The following is a 20,894-nucleotide window of genomic DNA, read 5'->3' on the forward strand; positions in this document are numbered from 1 at the left end:
GAGTTTTGTGAATGAAGTTTTTAACCTTGAGCCTATCCCAGCTGACAGGCTGGACTGGTCGCCAGCCAATCAGAGGGCACGTACAGTATAGACGACCCAGTCCAACCTATGGTAAGTTCAGAGTGGCCAATTGCTGTGTAGAAAGGATACTTTATTAAATGTGACTTCAGGTCCTGGAGATGCAGGACAGATGGTCCCTCGCCGCCCTCTCATGTGAATCCCGTCTGCCCGACAGATGTTGTCACAGACGCACGCTAAGCACAATTCTCTCCTCGCCTTAAAGGTTATTTTTGTCTATCGGCGGTTCATGAATCTTTGTCCTCCAGGATCCCACCAGCACCCGTCTCAGACATCCAAAGTATTCCCCCTTGGGGGCGCTTATGTGCTACTCACCTCGGCACTCCCGTTTGTGCTCGCTCAGCCTTTTTGCACCAAGGGTTAAAAGACAAGTGCGGGTTTGAAACTTGTGCGGTCCAGAAGCGTGGTCCACCATAAAGCTGTCAGAGCTCATATGGTCAGTAAACGCTCAAAGACTGACAGGTTAGTTAGTCTTCCCGCTTGGAAGAGTATCTTTCCAGTTTACGGGATGACGCTAAACATCACATGGTTTTCGGGAGCAGCGCTGCTAATCAGCTTTTCAGCATGAAGGAAGTGAAATGTACGTAGCAGAATGGCGAGCTTCTCCCAGCGTGTCCGGACGCGTATGCCCCAGCTCTCGTCTTTGAAGGCCGAGGCTTACTCCATAGACCATCATCTCCGGATTTATGGTCTTCCTCAGCGTCCCCTTAGGATAAAACATGGCGACGGTCATGCTAATGGGGCTAGCGAGGCAAAGGGAAAATAAACATGCCTAACAATAGCGCTATTGTACAGTGGAAACATTTAAGTCGTGCAGTGACGTAGCGCTTTCCAGAAAGAGTTTAAAGAAGCGTAGAGGGCCAGATGAGGAGAATATAATGGAGGGTTATCCAAAGCCTGGCACGTGGGTCACTTCAGGCCTGTAATACCCGTAAAAGTGAAATTATAGACCCTGCGTATGCATGCCTGGACTTACTTTGATAGATTTTTACCCGTTCATTCAACAAGAAGGTGAAGAATGTTTAAGCAGCCCCCAACTTTTCTGTGTGAAAAGGGTTGAAACACCCTAGCTATAAAGCCTGACTCGTTCCCCGGAGGTAATATTAGGATATTCTAGCCTCGCCCGTTGTGTACCTGGGCGTTTTAAACAGGCTTTATACGTTAGCATGGGCGCAGTGGCCACAGGCACTGAAAACCCTAAAAATAAAGAACTAAGCAGGTCAACAGGGAGGACTTTAAGGATTGTATGGTCAGCTGATGGTGCATTCATGGCAAACCAGACGCCTCAGTACATGTAGCATCAGTTACGTTCCGTCGGACAGGCTGCAACTTGGAGACGCGATAAAAGTACATGCAATCCATCCTATAGCAGGCATGTTTGCTCAGTCTGATGACAGCTAGCGCGTCGTATCAGCCCCTCTGGAGGAAGTCCAAGAACAGAGCGTCTGAACTCCTTCGAACGCCTCGCCTGTTAAAGGAGGAGGTCATTGAGTCCGCCTCTTCCGACGAGCTTTTTATGTCGAATCAGACCAAAATGTACGACATATAAAATATGTGTGTTCAAGCACTATGCTAGTGTCTCCGCGTTGGGAGTTGGGGTTGCCAGTGGAAGTAAAAAAAATGGATTCTGGGAATGACTGCTATGTCCTTCTGTGAGACGTCCGCCCCTGCAAAAAGAATCAGTCTTCTTGTCTTGATGAACGAGCTGGAATGTGCTTCTTCATTTTCTTTTACTCCTCTGCTGGGATCTCGGACCCTGTGCACCACCTGCCTCGGCGGAATGGCCTCCTTGGAAACTGGTCCGGTTTTCCCCGGGACACATCTCTCAGACACTTGGCATCTCGTTTTAACACAACCAGAGTGTATGTCAGCTGCTTCTGTTGCCGTGTGACCTTTACTGTACACGTGCAGGAAAGCGAGGAACATGAAACTGATGGGTCCAGTTTGGCAGAACTCTGTCCAAACCAGAACTTGGCCCAGGTAGCAATAAAAGCTCATCTGGATTTGCCAGACCGGCACCGTGACACCTGATCACCTGGGCATCAAACCCTGACTCCTGTGATCTTCATGATGACGATGATGACACAACAGGAGCATGTTGTCAGTGAGTCTTTGAAGAAACACAACCAGGACGGGGAAGTCGGGTCATCGGGAGAGACGGAGGAGATGGAGGCGGCGCTCTCTGTCTGCCCCTCCCTCCCCACAGATAGGACATTTCTATATCCTCTGCCTCTCAGCCTATCACGTAGTAGCAGCAACGTATGCGCATGAGGGGGATGTCGTGCGTGTGGGGGTCCGCAGGGAGGCTGAGGGCTGCACGGTGCATGGAAAAAAAATACTCTTCCTTTGCTCTGTTTGGAATTCTCACACACACCCGCTCATACTTCTTCAGTTTAAAAGCACTTGGTTGTTGCTTTTATTTGCTATCTTCGGCACCCTTTCCCTCCCGTGTCCGCGGCGCTCCGAGTCCTCGCTTGTGTCCAAACACGCTTAGCAAAAGGTGCACATTTGCCTTGGCTTCATGAACTCCAGCAAATTCCATTTGCATCACTCCTTGCTCCGCCTGCCTCGTGTTCTCACAGCTTGCACGTTTTCTCTTCTTTTTTTTTTCTTTTACAATCTTTTACTCTTTCACTATGCTTGGGAAAATGTAAACATTTTACGAAATGCAGAAACTAGCTTACTATCTTATGTTCACAAATGATGCTCCGTGAGCTCTTTATTTGACTGGAGCCGATCGTGAGCTATGACATGACCCAGGAGGTCATTACTCAATGTGACACTCGTGATTTCATCTCACAAACAACATTAAACCCATCACACAGCAACTTAACTCTCAAAAGTTATATCTCAGAAATATCGAAAAACATGTACCAATACCAGTATAAAACGGGAGAAAAACAACTTTTCATTGGAGGAGCTTAGAAAGCATAGAGAATGGTGGATGGTGCTGCAATGCTGCCTCTATCCACCAGAGGAAGCCAGAAGACCGAAAACCCAGAGGGAGGCAGACGTCATTGCAGCGCCCCAATGAGTGTGTTGCTCCGACCGAATGCCTTATCAGAGAAATGTTTTTCATTATTAATGTTTTGTGGGATGTGTTTGTATATTTGTCAGGTACACCTTGTGTTAAGTCGATGTGCGATGAATTTAGTGTTGTTAGTAGACATGTAACGTTGTTAAGGAGATGTCGTGAGATTATAATTTAGATTTTCAACTTTCTTCCAAAATAATTTTTGTTTTCTTTTCGTAATATTATGGCTTTATTACCATAATATTTTCATCATATACTCATTCATTCATTCATTTTCTACTGCTTTTCCTCATGGTGCTGGAGCCTATCCCAGCTGTCTTCGGGCGAGAGGCAGGGTACACCCTGGACTGGTCACCAGCCAATCACAGGGCACATATAGACAAACAACCATTCACACTCACATTCATACCTATGGACAATTTGGAGTGGCTAATTAACCTAGCATGTTTTTGGAATGTGGGAGGAAACCGGAGTACCCGGAGAAAACCCACACATGCACGGGGAGAACATGCAAACTCCACACAGAGATGGCCGAGGGTGGAATTGAACCCTGGTCTCCTAGATGTGAGGTCTGCGCGCTAACCACTCGTCCGCCATACCGCCCACCATATACTCATTATAGTATAACTTTTCTCCCCAAACTGTTAATGAACTGTAGCTACCCTGTCGCTGCTAACATTCACTGACATGGTGTTAGCTCCCTTTAGTTCTCTGCTTTGTCTAGTCAAATATAAATGTCAGCGTTTATTGTGCATGTTCAGCTTAGCATCACAGCGAGACTTATCCTCTATCGACTAGTCTGATGTTTTGGAGTGGCTGGAGTTGATTTTATTTAAGATTTTGTCCTAATGGGAGACGGCTTTGACTCTCAGTCTGGTCTGCAGGACGAGAAGCAGACGTGCCCTCCACTCCTTTTCCCCCCAAACTGGGGGGAGGTCGGAATGTAAACAGCAGCGTTTCATAAAAAGTATTTTCTCATGACATCCGTTCGCTCATGAAAATGAGAATGAAATTGCGTTGGGTGATTATGGAAACATCTGCCATTGGGGGAAAGTACTTCTTCTCCGTGGAACACAATGTCACAATAACAATGGTGATCTTTGATCTTCAAGTGTTTTTAGTGTCCCATTAAGTGTGGTTTGGACTGGGATCAACTGAGATTTTGAACTGTGGTCCAGACGTGATACTAGTTTTTGGTTTGTAATCTCAACCCTCCAGGGTTCTGCTTCGGTCTTGACACTCAACCTTTCGAACATTTTGGCCCCATCAGTTTCCTGAAAGTCCAGCAGATGTTTGCCAACATTACATCCATGGTCTTCTTCTTTCTAAGCTCAAAGACTAATTGCAGTCTTGAATCCTAAAAGCTTGTAAGTCACAAACACAGTAGGGATGTTTGACATTTGGCTAGCAACTTATATATCCACCCTCGTTTATGGCGGTTAATTGATTCCAGACCCAACCATTTAATTTAGAGCATAGAAAACCTGTTAATGACTTTCTAAATACGTATTTTTAACATTAGAGAGTTGTAGAGATTAAATAGCACCCCTATAGTCACTCCTATTATTCTCACATTGCTCAACTCTTGTGTTGCACGCTAACAACCTTTTTTCACGCTAGTCTACCATGGAACAGTCATCATTAATTAATTGACTAAGTTCTGAGAAATCACGGAATAGTGAGGGAGCGATAATGGAGAGACGATTGTACAGTTGTACCTCGTTTTTTGTCCTTTGGTTCCAAAATGTTCAACACAAACCAAAACGTATGAAAACTGAGGCAATTTATCTTTACATCCAATGAATTTGTTCCAGACACCCAAAAATAAGAAGGAAGAATACAGTCATGGACAAAATGACGAGACATCATTAGCAAAAGTACTTAATTTCACGGAACGATACAGGGAAAGGACTAATACACAAAGCAAAAACTGAATGTTATGAAAACTGTCATGAAGCAAACCCAAGGTTTGACTGTCCATCAAGTAAGCTGAAGTAGTTTTGGGACTGTGGCGGTACTCCCCCAGGCTCCACCTCTGGGCACCTTTCTTTTCACCTCTTCTTGACCTGCTGAATCCTTGAAGTCCATATGTTCCCATCCTTTCGAGGAAGTTCAGCCAAAGGTGTCGGCTCTTACATCCAAACCTCAAGTATTATTAAGAGGGTTTTTGGATTCATAACCAGTTTGGGTTCTTCAAGGTTATTTTTTTTCCTCCTAGTGTCAGGGGGGTCTTGTTTAAATGATCTGCTAAAGACATTGGAGTCCAACACCTCCAGGAATGCTCAGCTTGTATTTAATACACCTCACATTTCCTCTTCCGGGAAAAACGGGAGGCTTGGTGAGTATGGACTCCCTTCAAATGACGGACGTGTTGCTTGACAATGGAATTTGTTCTGTGTTGAATCCATCCCTGGGGGAGCAGTGGCTGGGCACCAGGTAGAACCCAAGCATGGTTCCCTGATTCTTATGAAGACCCAGTGGGACCTAAGAGGGTCCCCGCAACCCCCACCCTGCAGAGGATGGACACAGACAAGCAAACAGGTGTGGTCTGCAGTGCTTCTATCAGGGGAAGGGACCCCATCCACCCCTGGAAGGGGGGCTGACACCTCCAAGTATGTGTACACACACACACACACACACACACACATTCCAAGATGCACATACTGGCTGGGTGGGCTCCCTGTTTTCTAAAACAACAGGAAACGTCAACATTTGGGTATTCGGATTGTTTCTGGGTCCCCCCAACTCCACCCCCATCCTAGTTTTCTGTCCCATTAAGTTCCCCCTCTTGAGCTGCTTGACTTAATTTTTTTTTTTTTTAAGTGATTCCCAGTCTTTCCGGTGACGGCGTTCCCATTTCTTGGAGTGCATCCATGACGCTGTTGGCAAGCAGATGTTTTCCACCTCCATGCAGACCACTTCCTCCCCTTTCGTTTTATTCCCCTCCATGCTTTGCTGATAAATCACCAATCTGGCTGCAATGTATTCGGATCGGATAGAATTCCATATGAAGCTTTTTTTTATTTGCAAGCAGGATTTGTGAATGGATCCAGGATTCTTGTCAAAGATGTCTCAAACTCAGGAGGAAACGTCAAATAAAACTTCACTAGGCCCGGGAGCGTAATAAATAAATAAATAAATAAATGAATGAATGAATACACAATCAATGAAAAAGAAGTGGATAATAGATTGCCATGGGGCCAACACTCCATGTTTACCTCATCTCTCGCCTCCAAACAGGCAGGAAGAGAGTTCACTCTGGGCATTGGTTCAGCACCTCTGCACCTTGCTCTTCTATAAAAATATTAAAGACCTCACAGCTAGGAGACCAAAGTTCAATTCCACCCTCGGCCATCTCTGTGTGGAGTTTGCATGTTCTCCCCGTGCATGCGTGGGTTTTCTCCGGGTACTCCGGTTTCCTCCCACATTCCAAAAACATGCTAGGTTAATTGGCCACTCCAAATTGTCCATAGGTATGAATGTGAGTGTGAATGGTTGTTTGTCTATATGTGCCCTGTGATTGGCTGGCCACCAGTCCAGGGTAGGATAGGGACAGCTGGGATAGGCTCCAGCACCCCCCTCGTGTGGAAAAGCAGTAGAAAAAAAATGAATGAAAGGATATAGCATTGAAATTCAGTCATCAGTGAACCGTCTGGAACCAAATGAGCGCCCAAACTCACAAGGACGGGATGAGATTTTTACAACAAAGTATGGGACGGTTTCCTAGAGAGAGAAAGGCTGCATGTTCTTTGTATCCAAATAGAACACAAAAGTGTTCCAGTTTATAAATAAATAATAATATTTGGCTCTGAGAAGTATCTGAAAAAAAAAAAATCCCATTTTTTTTGGTTTTCCACTTCATGAGTTTGCATGAACATTAGCGCATATTACTGGTAAAAAGTTGCTTGATGGGGTTTTTCTTGCCATCCATAACCTTTTCCATCCCTCCCCCTCCTCCTTTTATGCTCTATGGTGGGTGAGGTGGGTTCAGGACGGTGGGAAAACTTCGAGGAAGCTGCCCCCCCCCACCCCCCAGTTAACGTGTTCTCCGTCTGCATTGCGCATTCTTTCCACCTCAGTCGGCCTCGCGGGTCAAGCAGAACCAGAGCCCGTCTCCCCCCTCAGCACCGCCTCCTCCCCCCTGTGATGATGATGATGATGATGATGATGGTGATGATGATGCGGCGGGAGCACCAGCAGGAGCTTCTCATGTGGCGGAGGACATTTTGGGTTTGAATCACACTTTCCAGTGACTTCCTGCCTCCTGTTTCTCTTTCATCAGGTGCTCTGCGAAATGCCTTAAACGTAAACACATGTGGCCCCGCAGTAACGGGAGTCTTTCCATTCCAGACACTGGATTCACGTCTGCCAGGGAAAACACAGCATGATGATGATGAAGAGGAGGAGGAGAGCCAAGATGGAGGATGTTGACACCATGTTCACCCAAAGCGTTAGCCCACGTGGAAAGGCAACACAGGTGAGGCGGACGACCATGTGTTAGCCAATCAGAAACTGGAAGAAAGTCACAAGTGGAAAAGGTGCGATGACAACAAAAGAGATGATGACGTCATACAAAAAGATGAAAAGAAAAAACAGAAAAGGTCTCAAAGCAGGGGTGTCCAAACCAAGGCCGCATAGCGAAAAATGAAAGGATGCGACTTTGCCCACATGTAGGTATGCTAACGTATGCTAAGGTATGCTAAAGTTTGCTATGCTGATATTTACCGAAAAACACTGCATCTCAGCTTTCTTATGTAGGAGAAAAGCTGTCGTAGTGGTGAACTTCTTTTTCCACTTAAGAGGAGTAAAACAAGACTAAAATGTTGCCTGAGCACGGATTAAAAATTTTAATATGGCCCCTGTTTGACACTGGAACGGATCATTACTATTACTATTACTATTTGTATAGAAATAAATGGTCGGTTTAATGTCTTAAACATGGCCTGTGTGGTTGGCACGCAGGCCCCACAGCTAGGGGACCCGAGTTCGATTCCACCCTCAGTCATCTCTGTGTGGAACGTTCTCCCGTGCATGCGTGGGTTTTCTCCGGGTACTCCGGTTTCCTCCCACATTCCAAAAACATGCTAGGTTAATTAGCCACTCCAAATTGTCCATAGGTATGAATGTGAGTGTGAATGGTTGTTTGTCTATATGTGACCTGTGATTGGCTGGCTACCAGTCCAGGGTGGGATCGGGACAGCTGGGATAGGCTCCAGCACCCCCGCGACCCACGTGAGGATAAGCGGTAGAAAATGAATGAATTGTGTTGTTTAGACATGTTTTTAAAGACACCTATGTTGCTATGGACTAAACCATCAGTACCCCCCCAACTCCACCCAACACCGCCTCCCCCTCAGAAGGCCACGATGAGAACAACGCTCATTACACACATTTTCCTTGTGGGCATTTGAAGTAGTCGCTTATCGCTGATAACGACCCAGACGCTGATTAACCCTGACAGGAAGGAAGCTCCACAGCTGCTGCAAGAATGGAAATACTTGTGGGCTCTTACTGGTGTCGGAGCAGAGATGGAAGAAGAAGCAAAATGATGACGATGAGGCACTAACCCCCCCACAAGAAAAGGGGGCAGAATGTCAAAGTGTGGAGATGTTGGCTGGTCCAGATGACTGATAGGAACAACCTTAGATACACAAAGAGAGGAGCTTTTGGGGGTCAGGTGGGGCAGGTATTGACGGCTTCCATCAGCAGGCCTTGTGACACATTTTTCCGGAACGCCCAACGCCCTTTTCCAAAGCTTTGATGGCCACACCAGCGTTTTCATCCAAGTGGTGCTGCAGCCTCGTATTCCAACCTGACAGACGCCACCAGATGAAAGATCCTCTCAGGTGTCATCTTCCCAGCCTCCTCGGCCATCACTCAGTACAGGAGAGTACAGTACAGTAGAGTACAGTACAGTACGGTAGAGTACAGATGTGGATGGATGATGACAGTCAGGAAACCAGTCCATACTGGGATGACTTCCAGTAGAGCACATCACCGACCGACCATTGTCTTAAATCCAGGAAAAAGATGTCAATTAGCTCCTTATTTTTCCTTCTGCTGACTACAACATTCCAAATGTTCCACTTGTTCATTTCTGTTCCATGTTTGCTTCAATTCCACGTATAAAACATGGCTTCCTGTGTCCATCATCATCATGATGATGATGATGATGATGATGGGGATGCTGGTGGTCGTCTCCTTTCCCTTCCACCCGCAAACCCAAATGGTTTCTCTGCGGTCGACTTTCATGAATTGTCTTTTTGTTTTTTGACAGACCGAACTCCTCCAGACTCAAGTGGAATATTCTTGGTTTTTTTTTTTTTAAGGGAACGACATGCATGTGCTGTGTCACGTAGGGTTGCCGACACCCGCACTGAACCGACAAGGTGCAGTGCCGCGAGAATCAGAGTGTAAAGGTGACTATAGGGGTGTTATTTCATGTCTGCAGGGCTCTAATAATGTTCATTCATTCATTCATTTTCTACCGCTTATCCTCACAAGGGTGGCAGGGGGTGCTGGAGCCTATCCCAGTTGTCTTCGGGCGAGAGGCGGGGTACACCCTGGACTGGTGGCCAGCCAATCACAGGGCACATATAGACAAACAACCATTCACACTATCCATATTTTGAAAGTCTTAAATAGGTTTTCTGTGCTTTAACTATGAAAATATTCAATTTATTTATTATTATTATGCTTTGTGCATCATGACTACACAAGTGTGTAATAGTAATAATGATACGGAAATAATGTCTTATTTTCTCTTATTATGATCTAGGGTCACTATAGGGGTGTTGCTTCACGGCAGGAGGGCTCTAATCATGTAAAACCATATTTGGATGATGGTTGTTAGCAGGTTGGATTTTGTCTATTTCAAACGTAGCAAAGCACGGAAGAGAATGAGAGTAAATGTCATGACTTGTTCATCCTGTCGGAGTGGTTATCCCAAATCCAAATACTGGAATAGAAAGCACACTGTTGGGGGGGGGGGGGGGAGTCAAGTTTCTTCACATGTCAGGACAGCACGTCTTTGTTGGACTTCTTTCAGGGGAGACGTCCAGATCGCTTTTTGTGGCATCATTAATTTTCCCTTATATGAGAGATTTGAGTGACATTCCCTTCAGGGACGCTGGAGCCTACCCCAGCTGCCGGCTACCAGTCGGTGTAATCTGTAAATGTAGCATAACATCATGTCAGGTGTCTTCTCCCGCAACCGCATCGAAGACATGACTCAAAGCATCAACATCGTCTCCCCCCTTCATCGGCGCGGAGACTCAACTGTGGAGCGCCACATGGACGGCGGGGGCGGGGGTGGGAGGGGTGCAGGAAACGGGGCGAAAGTGTGGACGGTGTGGATGATGGAGAGCAGATTGTTGGTCTTCATTAGCGTGATGTTGTGAGGACAGATGGATGAAGGCGAGGCCCGCTGCAGCTGCGACCTATTACGCTCTCGGGACAACGTTCAGGTCGCGGCAGATGGCCGCCATGACGAGTTGAACCGGCGGCGGCGCTGCTGCTGCTGAAATTCCCGAGCAGTAGACCCGCTAATGTCGTTTCAAAAAGCAACAGCGGGGAATCTCAACAAGGAAAACCAAAACGTAAGAAAAGCGAGGCAGTTTTTCCTTTTTTAAAAAATGTCCATGCAAACCAGTCTATTTGTCCATCCCTCTGTGATGTCACAAAGGGCTAGTTTTACCACGCCTTTTGAAACCAAGCGTTTTGAGCCATCCCAAACTTCTTTCAGGGCTCACTTCCAAATGCACAAACCTCGTTATCTGAAACTTTGGCATCATTTAAAACGTCAATACAACATTCTAACTATACATTAATAGGTCAGAAACGTGGAAAAGCATCATAGGTCCCCTTTAATAGGATCTTGTGCACACAGACAGTCAGTGATGAATACGGGAATATTGCATCCAGGTCGTTCATCCATTGTGGCGAACGCCATGGCGTCCTCAGGGAATTCTACGCCATTGCAAAGGAATTTATCACCATGTGACTCAAACATGTTTTTTTTTACATTTCCTGTAGTCTGCGGGAAGGGAAACCCCGTTGGGGGGGGGGGTCATTGACTGGGGGTGGAAGCGCAAAGTGATTCATGAGGGCAGCCTGATTTTTTGGAGGCCAAACCGGGACTTTGGTCCACAGGGCAACTCTGGAGGGAGTCCTGCCTCAGACCCCCAAGTTGCTCCTTTTGTGGACTTCCTGTTTCTTTGACGGCCATCTTGTCTCAATACATGTAGATACCCCCCACCCCCACCCCCACATATCAGTGCAAATGCAAAGCAGACGGTACATAATCCCCCTGAAAAGCAAGTTTGAGGCCGTGACTGTTTGTTTGTTTCGGCATGGCTACAAACATCTGGCAAACACATCTCGTCATCCCCGCTCTTTCCAAATCACCCCCCCCCTTCCATCCCTCCTCCACACCGCCCCTCATCTTCATCTGCACTTCTACCAGGGAATGAAATTGGAGATTGATGTTGAAGTCGGAGCACCGCCTCTTGTTTCTTTTTATTGTGTTTGAATCCTGTTCAGCTGGCTGGGAGGACGCACATGAAAGAAACACAAAGTCTGATTGTCGTTAGCGCTTTGTCATCATTTCACAGCCACAGTCGTGTTTTTTGTTTTTCATCGACCTGCGACAAACTTCTGTGATTGGTCGGCGGGTTCCTCACACATTCACCTCCGCTGTCTCCTTCTCCGCAGCTGCAACACATCCATGAGCTCCGGTTGGCAGCGCTTCTCTCTTTAATTACCGTTGTTCACTGGCCACTGGGAGACGAACAAGCGAAATAATCGACAAGAGCTGTGGTTGCTCACACACACACACTTGATGTCCTGACAGCGAGACAAGCACGATAAAGGAGGGATGACTGTATTTTGGCGATAATCACACCCCTCTGGAGAGTCTTTTTCAAGAAAGGAAACAAGTCAGCTTTATTGGAGAAATTGTTACTTTTTTATGGGAAAAATAAAGCAGAGGGACAAAAACATGACATGAAATCAGAAATAATAATAATTATTATTATTAATATTATTAATTACTATAAATATTAATTGTTGATAATGAGTGCATTATTATCAATTTGATAATTCTGTTGTAATTATTCATTTTTATTAATAATTATTATATATAATATTTATGTGTATTCATTGACATTGGATTCTTTCCAACAAAAACGATTTAAAAGACAAAAAACGCACATTTTGTTCAGGTTGCGGTGGTAAAATAACCGTTTGCACACCTCACGACAAGCGAAGTGTCGCCCTCCAGTGGTGAAGAGGACGAGCAGCCGATAATGGGATTGACGACACATTTTAGTCACGATTAACTCACAAACTCTTTTTGCTGTTGAACAAACACTCTTTTCTTTCTGCTCATTTTTTTTCCATACTGCTGATGTGTCAACAGCGGAGTTATTCCTTTCTATTGACGCTCGCACACGCGCACACTCACAGCTTCTAGCGATTCCAGATGTGCAGGCATGATGTCATGGCAGACCGGAGGTACTGCACTACAATTTCTTTTTTTTCCCAGCAAACATTGCCGAGGAGGAAGAGGAAGGATAAGTGTTGATAAATTCCCAGACGATCTTTGATTAACTTGTGAGTCACACCGTCGTTGGTCATCGCGTTCAGAGTGTGACATCTCCCCTCCTCGCGGCTGCCATTTTTTTAAAGGGCCAGCTGCATTACGTCATTCATTCATTCATTCATTCATTCGTGTAAATTGAGTAGAAGGGAGTGACGTCATTATGTCCAACAAACACCACGTGTGCATCAGATGTTCGGGCTGATGAAGATATTGATGATGATGGGGGGGGTCAAGTGTTGTGTTGGTTGCTAGACAACTGCCTTGCAAATAAATAAAAAACGAGCTTGTAAACTTTTCTTCACGGCGTGAGGTCTGGGGGGGGCACTTAGGGAAGGGGCCCCCCACCCCAGTTATATCCCCCAGCTGGACTTCCTAAACGTGGGCCTCCGAGTCCAGCTGGAGGAGAGCCAGACACGTTCTAATAGAATAAGCAATATGTTCTCGTTGGGGGGGGGCGATACTAAGTAATAGTAATAGTGGCAGTATTAAAGACACTGATAACGATTTAGAAATTGTTTGAAATCAATGAATTAAACTTTTTTCATTAATTTAGAATTCATTAATATAATTCCAATACAATACAAAGAAATTCATTTCTATAAATATAACAAAATAAATATTAAAAAAATAGTACGTGAATGTTCTTTTATTACTCACAATTGTTTGAAAAGTAATACACAATTGATTTATTTTGAATTAATAATTTCTTATTATACAACAACATAAGACAATGAAAAATAAATATATATATGAATAAATGTAGCCGTGTATAAATATAATATCAACAATGTGGGAAACACAAATCCACACCTATTTGTGAAAAAAAACATAAAAAGATTTGAAAAATATCAATATAATCATGCTAGTATCAGTAAGATACTGGTATTATTCTTGGTAATATATAATAAATAATACATATGTCCACCAGGGGGCAGCGTTTGGTCATGTGATAGCTTTATAGCACTGCAAACAAAAGGCTTCTGTCGTATGTTCAGCCAGCATTGATGTGTTTCACACATGGACTTTTTTTGGAGAAGGGGCAAGGGTGGGGGTGTGTGTGTGTGGGGGGGGGGTGATCTCCAGTGGTGTGCTTTTGCCATCAGCGTTCCAGACAGGAAGCTAAGGCGGGGAAAAAGCTGCCAGGAAAACTGCTCCACCAACATGAAACCCGGACGCCCTCGCTCAGTTTAAGTTTAACGGCGCTGCCTCTTTCCTGCTGCTGGGTGTATTGCCTGGACACGTCATCAAGGTGCACGCTGGCCACAGTTTGACCCTGGAACAGATTATTTCTGAGCTCTGGATCCACAAGCATGAAGGACATGGCCGGCCCTCGTGCCTGTCAGTCGGCTGCTTAGCAACAGCATCGTAACCATGGCAACCAGTTGCTCTTGCCGCCCGCGTGGTCTGCCGGAAAAGCGCAGATGTCTCCATGTGTGGGAGAAAAACATCGCCACAGTGAAGGTAAAAGGGATGGAAATGTAATTCTTAAGAGGAGGAAAGTTAGGGAAGCAATGATCACCTTGGAGGCTCAGGGAAGGTCATGAGGTATGGAGGGGGCGAGAGGGGTCAAAGGTGAATGAAGCTGTTTGAACATGTGCAGCTGAGGAGGTCAGGGTTGCATCTGCGCAGCACAGCATGCGTCTGCATATTTGTGTGCAGGGAGGGGGGAGCAACTGGGACTAAGTCAGCTGCATGACCTTGATTGTCAAACCAGATGTGTGTGTAGTACTACTGCATTAGTCACTTTGTGTAATCAAATACTTTAAAACGGCTCCAAACGTGACTTCAATGTCGCACAAATAAAGTCAACAAATAGATTTTGATAGAATTGCTAACGTCCACTTATCCAAAGTCAACAAACAATCCTGTCAGTCCATCAAAATCAAATTTAAAAAGTGTCTATCAACTCTTAGGATGCAACGTGAGTGTCCTCTAGTGGCTGAAAGGAGAACTGCACTTTCTATTGCGCTAATGAATTACGTCACCGATTTGTTGGAATGACAAAAGCGTTGTGTTGCAGCCACGTGACCTAGAGGCAAGTTCCGGTGCATATAAATGACGGCCACATACATAGTTTGTGCTGTATTTTTTAGATTAATGCAAATTGTTGAAATGATTTGCTGCAGTTGTGTATGTATGTGTATATGTTATATTACAGGAATACATTAAATAGTTGGAAACAATAGCTCGAAGCTGGCCCGCTAGCTAGCTAGCTAGCTAGCTAACTTCTAGCTAGTCTCACTTCCATAACCTAGTGTAGAGAATCGCTGGAGATTCTTCCAAGTGGCTACATTTCACTTTTTCAAGTTCCAACAGTGTTTTACCTTTTGCTTTTAGTGTAAATTGTAAACTGGAGCTTGTTTATTCGGCTTAACTGGCTTTCCCATATACAGCAAAGGCAACCGTTGATGAGAACATCGATTCCTTTTGCTGACACGAGTTCTTATGAGTCACTCACTGAAGTGAATTGGGTACTTGATTCATTCATTCAGAAACTCACACAACTGAATCAATTTGTGACTCGGGTACTGAAGTCCCAGGACAATTTGAACAATGCCCCGAAATGTTGCCCGATTTCCCTATTTTGCTAGTGATTGCAGAGGTAACATCTTTTTGCCGACTACCCAGCGGACTTGAAGCTGTGTTGCACCGGCAGAAGCGAAGCGGATTTTTTTGTTTCACGCCAAGTTGAAATACTGGAAACTCATCAAAAACAGGAGGACGGCGGACAAGAAGGACGACAAGACACAGGTAACTTTCCAGGCATATTTAATTGGCACAGTAAACACAATACAAAGTATTCAGTGCTCCAGAAAACACAAGCAAAGGTCTACCAAACGGAACACAGGAGACAAAGTGCAAAAAACACACCATGTGGTAGTCTTGACTTTTGCAAAGCACAATACAGGAGAGGTCACACTCTCCTCAAAAGTTAAAATAGAGGTTTTTATTCCATTTTCATCTTTATTTATATATCTATATATATTCTCTCTCTGTCGTGTGTCCACTGTACAAGCAGTTTCATGTTTGTGTGTCATCAGAAGTGGTGGTTAGTTTATCTGTAGGAGCATTAGGGCCTCACTCAACAGAAAACAACAAAAATACTACAACTTTCCCTCATTTTCAGCAAAAGGTGTAGCGTAGAAATTTGTTGACATTTTACAGGAATAAAACCGATAATTATCTTTGTATTGCAACTGTCTCTCTTAAAATTACACAATGTTTGTTTTATCAGTCTAATATGCCTAGAAATGTACTTGTTTTTCATTTTTTACTTGAATTTATTTTCAAAACTGCGCTCATTTTGCCCATCATCCACAAACCTTATGTGAGATACAAATTTACATAACGTGACCTACATATTACTCAAACTGCAGCCACATTTTTACGCCAAAGAACTGCATTACTGGTATAGTGACACCTCGCCACACCACACTGGCTAGCTACTAGCCGGTTAGCAAGTAGCTTCACCATACACTAGCCCGCGCCAGCGTTCCTTGAATGTAGCGTTCCTTCTATGTTGCTATGTGAAATCAGTGCGCCCAGGAAGGAAGTTCCGCTAACGCTTCAAATGACCAAGCATGGTTATATAACCATTAAACCTTGTTGAGGTTTTTGGAAGTGGAATAGTTTATCATTACATGCATTCTCGACGGTGTTTGTTGACCTGTTTTTATATCTTTAGAACGCAGAAAATAGTTCATGCCTCGCATTAAGGAATGTGGATGATGAGCAAATAGTTTTTTTTTTTAAGTACACCTTTCAACATTCTGACTATTCCCATAAAATGACACTTTTCTGGTAGTATTACAAGTAATATTGTTGTATTGTCATAACATTACATCTTGTTGTTGTAATGGTCCGGCGTGATTCTGTTCATATCGCAACTTTATTCCCGGAACATGACCACCGTAATATCTTTGATACGTTTGTTTTTCATTTTAGCGTGGCCCTAACCCTCCAGCGTACTTTTATTTGCAGTAAAAGGGTTTCAGTCCCGATTTGGGCAGATGATGCAATAAACACGTTTTCAGCTCAAAATAATGATAAAATCATGTCAATTATGAAATAAAAAGACATATGTGCCATTGTGATGCTTGGACATAACTGAGTTTAGTCTTGACAGTGGTGGTTTTGGGTGAGTGAACAGGAAGTGTCTCATTCTGATCACATGACGCAGGCTCACAGTATGTTCTCATATACGGGGGACGGGCGGGTGTTTGTGATGACAACATAAAAAGTAAAACAAACACACAACAAAACACAAGGCAATCGTGACCTCACTTATTTATCTCGGGGTCCTGCTTGTGTTCTGACGCAAGGGGTGGGCGGACACGGGGGCGGGGTGGCTGACATGCTCTCTGATGGCATTCAGGTTACGTGAGTGTGATCAGGCAATGGGGGGTTAACTGAACGTAAAGGCCGGAGGTAAGGAGGCGGGGTGGCCCAGCACCCCACCACCACCACCAACCCCCGTGGCCGCTACTTGGGCCGGGCCAAGGGGGGCGAGGAGGAAGACAGGGCAAGCATGCAGCGCACCACAACGCGACCTGAACGGCTGCAAAAATGGCAGCCAAGGTGCTAGCCTGCAGGGGGTTGGATGGGAAGCGGGGTCGGGGAGCTGTGCAGGTGAGGGAGGGGGAGGAGTGTGGGTGGACGGGGGGGTTGGGTGGCGTCAGGTCAGAGAGAGGAGCAGACACCAGCGACGTGATGGCGTGATGAACACAAACACTGCGAGCACCTCCGCTACCTGCTGTGGGCGGAGCTCCTGCAGTCACACATTCACACAGTATGTTGGATGGGGTGGGAGTGATGCCAAAGGGGGCGGGGCCTCCTCTAGTGGTCCTCTCTCTGACCGCACCCACTGAGCTGAGAGCGAGGATGGTTAGTTGCAAAGCAGAAATCTGTCTTTACGGCAGGAGCTGTTAGGATGACAAGCACTAACAATTTGCATTTCTCAAAATTGTGTGTGTGTGTGTGTGTGGCGTGGAAAATTCGTTCTAATTGGCCGTCTCGGTGATTTCTCTGAGGCTGCTTGCCCTGCCACTCCTCAGCCAGCCTCGCACTTTTAGGAATCTGCAACGCAGGAAAAGAAATAACAAACAAAACAGGTGACAAAAAGAAAAACAAACGTTAGATGGCGATGGAGGGAAAAAGACAGCAACCCAACTCCAAGTGAGTCATTATATAGAGATACTTTAAATGTACACAGGCAAACTACGCAAGGAACAATACCGGGTGTAATACCACCTTCCTCCTCAGGGGGGTGACAGTGAGTCACGACAGTCTTATTCGAAGCAGTGACCAACTGCGTAGCTGATGCTAATACAGCTAGCATTCGTCTTCATTACGTGATTTTTCTGGGATTTAATGTGGGAATATGTCATGTGGCGTCTTTAAAAGAAAATGATAAATGTGTATTTCAGCTTTGAACCTTCGCGGTACAGTAGTGTCAGACGTAATATCACTTTACTCCTCGGGGGGGTGACAATGAGCCATATTACAGCACTTCTATTCAAAGATAAACTGGTTTGCTCATGCTAAAGAGCTAGCATTCATTGTTATTTTTCTGGCCAATGCATATTGGATGTGACAAGATGTATTTTGGCGTCTTTTAAATAAAATAATAAACGTGTTTTCTCCGCTTGTACTTATAAATGTACAGTAGTATCACACGTAATACCACTTAGCTCCTCCAGGAGGTGACAGTGGGTCACAACAGCAGCTCATGCTAATACTGTACAACTCGCACTTTTCACTAATGGTTGGAGGTTAGATTTCTTTGGGCGTCTTTTAGAAGTCAATGTTGTGTTTCAGATTTTAACTCATTTTTTTAAAGTGCATCATGTTGAACTGCAACTGCCTGACTTTATTTACAAGGCAAATTTTAAACAACGGACGCTACTTATAGTCATTAAAAAGTCAAATTTATGATAGCTCTACAGCATGCCACACTTTGAATGGGGAGTTCTCTATATTTTCTTTGACAGTAACCTACAAAAATAACTTTTCACATTTCTGAAAATGCTTTACAGCAGCTTGAAACAACGTCGCATGCGTTCGGATTAGCAGTACAAATGTGCACGTTACATTCACGTGTGTGTGATTTATTACAAGACAGCAGTTGAAATCTTGCCCCCTCAAAGTAAAAGGTCTGTTTGTAATGAGTAATAAGTGCCACTAGGTGGCACTGCAGTGCTTGTTCCATGTTTTCCTAACACTGAGCTCAATGAGGCACAAAGGAGGAATTCTGTTCGACTGCTCCCTTGGGGAGCAACATGACGTGGTACCAGACTGTGTGTGATTGGAACTACAGCATTCTGACTGACGGTTAAAAAAAAAAACAAAAAAAAACAAAACACATACACACTGTCTGTTAAATGTATGTCATAGCACCTTTGGCGTTTGTTCCCAAAAAGACCTCAACGTAGGACGTGGGGACGTATCCCTCCTCATCCTCGTTTCTGCGCACTCGCGTCCAGCCGTCGCCTTTGTCCTCCTCGATGACGTATAACAGCTCGCCCTCCGCCACTGAGATAGTGCCCTCGTTGTGGCCTACAAAGCGACAACACGACTCGTTAGCAAGTGCTTACCATGCGGCCCATCTGTAACATATTCCATCTTAGCTTTGCTGGTGCTTGGTAAAAAAAAATGGCGGGTTCTTTTCATTCCCAACCAAATTTTGGCTAAATTTGGACTTTTGAAATCATGTGCTGGAGAAATGAGCATTTCCTCCTCCGCACATTCACCAGGGAGGTCACACTCCTCCTCACATTCCTGCGCATTTGATAGCAGTCACGCGGCCGCAGCCTAATATTTATATGAGGCTCTAGCTTTGAAGCATGTCCAGTGGTTATGTGTTTATCATTAACATGACCTGTCAAAGTCGTCATGCACAACAATGAAAACTATTATGCTGAATATGCATCACATACTCCAGATGCATGCTGTTAGCTTAGCATAAAGGTTAAGCATTTCTCAGCGAGGCCTGTCATGTCGAGTCTGTCAAGTCCAGTGTGGCGGCCTGCCACTGATACCGTCTCTAGTCGTTCCAGTTTTAGTTACCGTCAAATGGATACAAGGCTTTGCAGGTGCCGATGGTGGGCAGCGACTCCTCGTCGTCAAACTCGTCATCAAACTCTGGCGTGGTGGACGTGGGGTTAGGGTTGGGGTTGGCGTTGGCTTTGACGTGCGTCTCCGAGTTCTGCTCCTCCGTGTAGCTGCCGTCCGGGCTGCTCGAGGGCCAACACGCACACAGTAAATATGCCGTGAAAATGAACGCCGGGTTTGTCTGCGGCGACCGAGCCGGATCATCTGTCCGAGTATTCCTTACCTCTCCCTGTCTTGGGCACAGTTGCTGTTCACCGCCGTGCTGTTCTGGTTCTCGTAGAGTGTGCTTCTCCGGTGTGTGTCGCTCTTGGACGGCATCTTCTCCTCCACCTCAGCTAGCCAGCCCTGGAACCACAACGCACGCATGATTAGCATGTGTTGCACAAGCAGCTAGAGCCTCAAATTCAAGAGCTGTGGATCGCTTCCAGCTGCATCGAAGCCTGTCCTAATATGGACGAGGAGCAGGCACGCTTGGAAGAAGTCCAGCCGGAGATGTTGGAATCTCGCGTCACTGCCTTCCATAAAACAAGAGAAAGTTGCAAAGGCAGAAGAAAACCTGCCTCAAATTTCTGCACGTCAAACTGGAGCTTCTCTATGTTCTGCCCGATTTCTGCTAGCCGAGGGTCCACGCTAGTCGGGTCTCCCATCTGAGGGTTCTTCACGTAGACATCTTTCATCTTTGTCAGCGCGTCCCTAAGACAAGAAGGCCATGTCAGTCTGCTGTGGTTTGATGATAGCAACCCCAGCGTGTTCGGACAAACACCTCTGGTCCATCTCCTTTTGGATGTCTTTGTTGAGGTCGTCCAGCTTGGCCTGCAGCTTCTTCCTCCTCTGTTCTGGTGGAAGGTGGCTGAAGTCCTCCGGTCCTGAACCCTGGTAGACAGGAAATGGACCACAAAAAAAGGACAACAAATACGACTGTGAGGATTGTGGACGGGATGTTCCTAGTTAGGTGCAGCATCTTCTGTTGTAATGCTTGGATGAGGGATGGATGGAGTACAGTTCCCTTAGTGGAGCTAAACAACACAATTTACCTGAAGGAGATAATGGATATACTCGTTTGTCATACCG

General features: G+C 45.3%; 1 protein-coding gene across 21 annotated transcripts in view; it reads right to left on the reverse strand.

Annotated features, from left to right (window-relative positions):
* Positions 1–15,465: 15,465 nt before the first annotated feature.
* fnbp1b (formin binding protein 1b) overlaps positions 15,466–20,894 on the reverse strand; it is a 42,164-nt gene continuing 36,735 nt past the window's right edge. For 13 of the 21 annotated variants that reach the window (XM_058065125.2, XM_078794058.1, XM_078794055.1 and 10 more), the window contains 5 exons: positions 20,587–20,696; positions 20,384–20,516; positions 20,046–20,168; positions 19,779–19,956; positions 15,466–19,268 (listed from right to left, as the gene is read on the reverse strand). In XM_058065125.2, the coding sequence (XP_057921108.2) occupies positions 19,090–19,268; positions 19,779–19,956; positions 20,046–20,168; positions 20,384–20,516; positions 20,587–20,696 (723 nt within the window). In that variant the 3' untranslated portion in view covers positions 15,466–19,089. The remainder of the gene's footprint in view (positions 19,269–19,778; positions 19,957–20,045; positions 20,169–20,383; positions 20,517–20,586; positions 20,697–20,894) is intronic. The other 8 variants (XM_078794064.1, XM_078794062.1, XM_078794059.1 and 5 more) reach the window with 2 other exon arrangements.

This window comes from Doryrhamphus excisus, linkage group LG10 (assembly GCF_037039965.1).
Source record: "Doryrhamphus excisus strain RoL-2023G ecotype Guam linkage group LG10, RoL_Dexc_Guam_v1.1, whole genome shotgun sequence".
In the NCBI taxonomy this organism is placed as follows: domain Eukaryota; kingdom Metazoa; phylum Chordata; class Actinopteri; order Syngnathiformes; family Syngnathidae; genus Doryrhamphus; species Doryrhamphus excisus.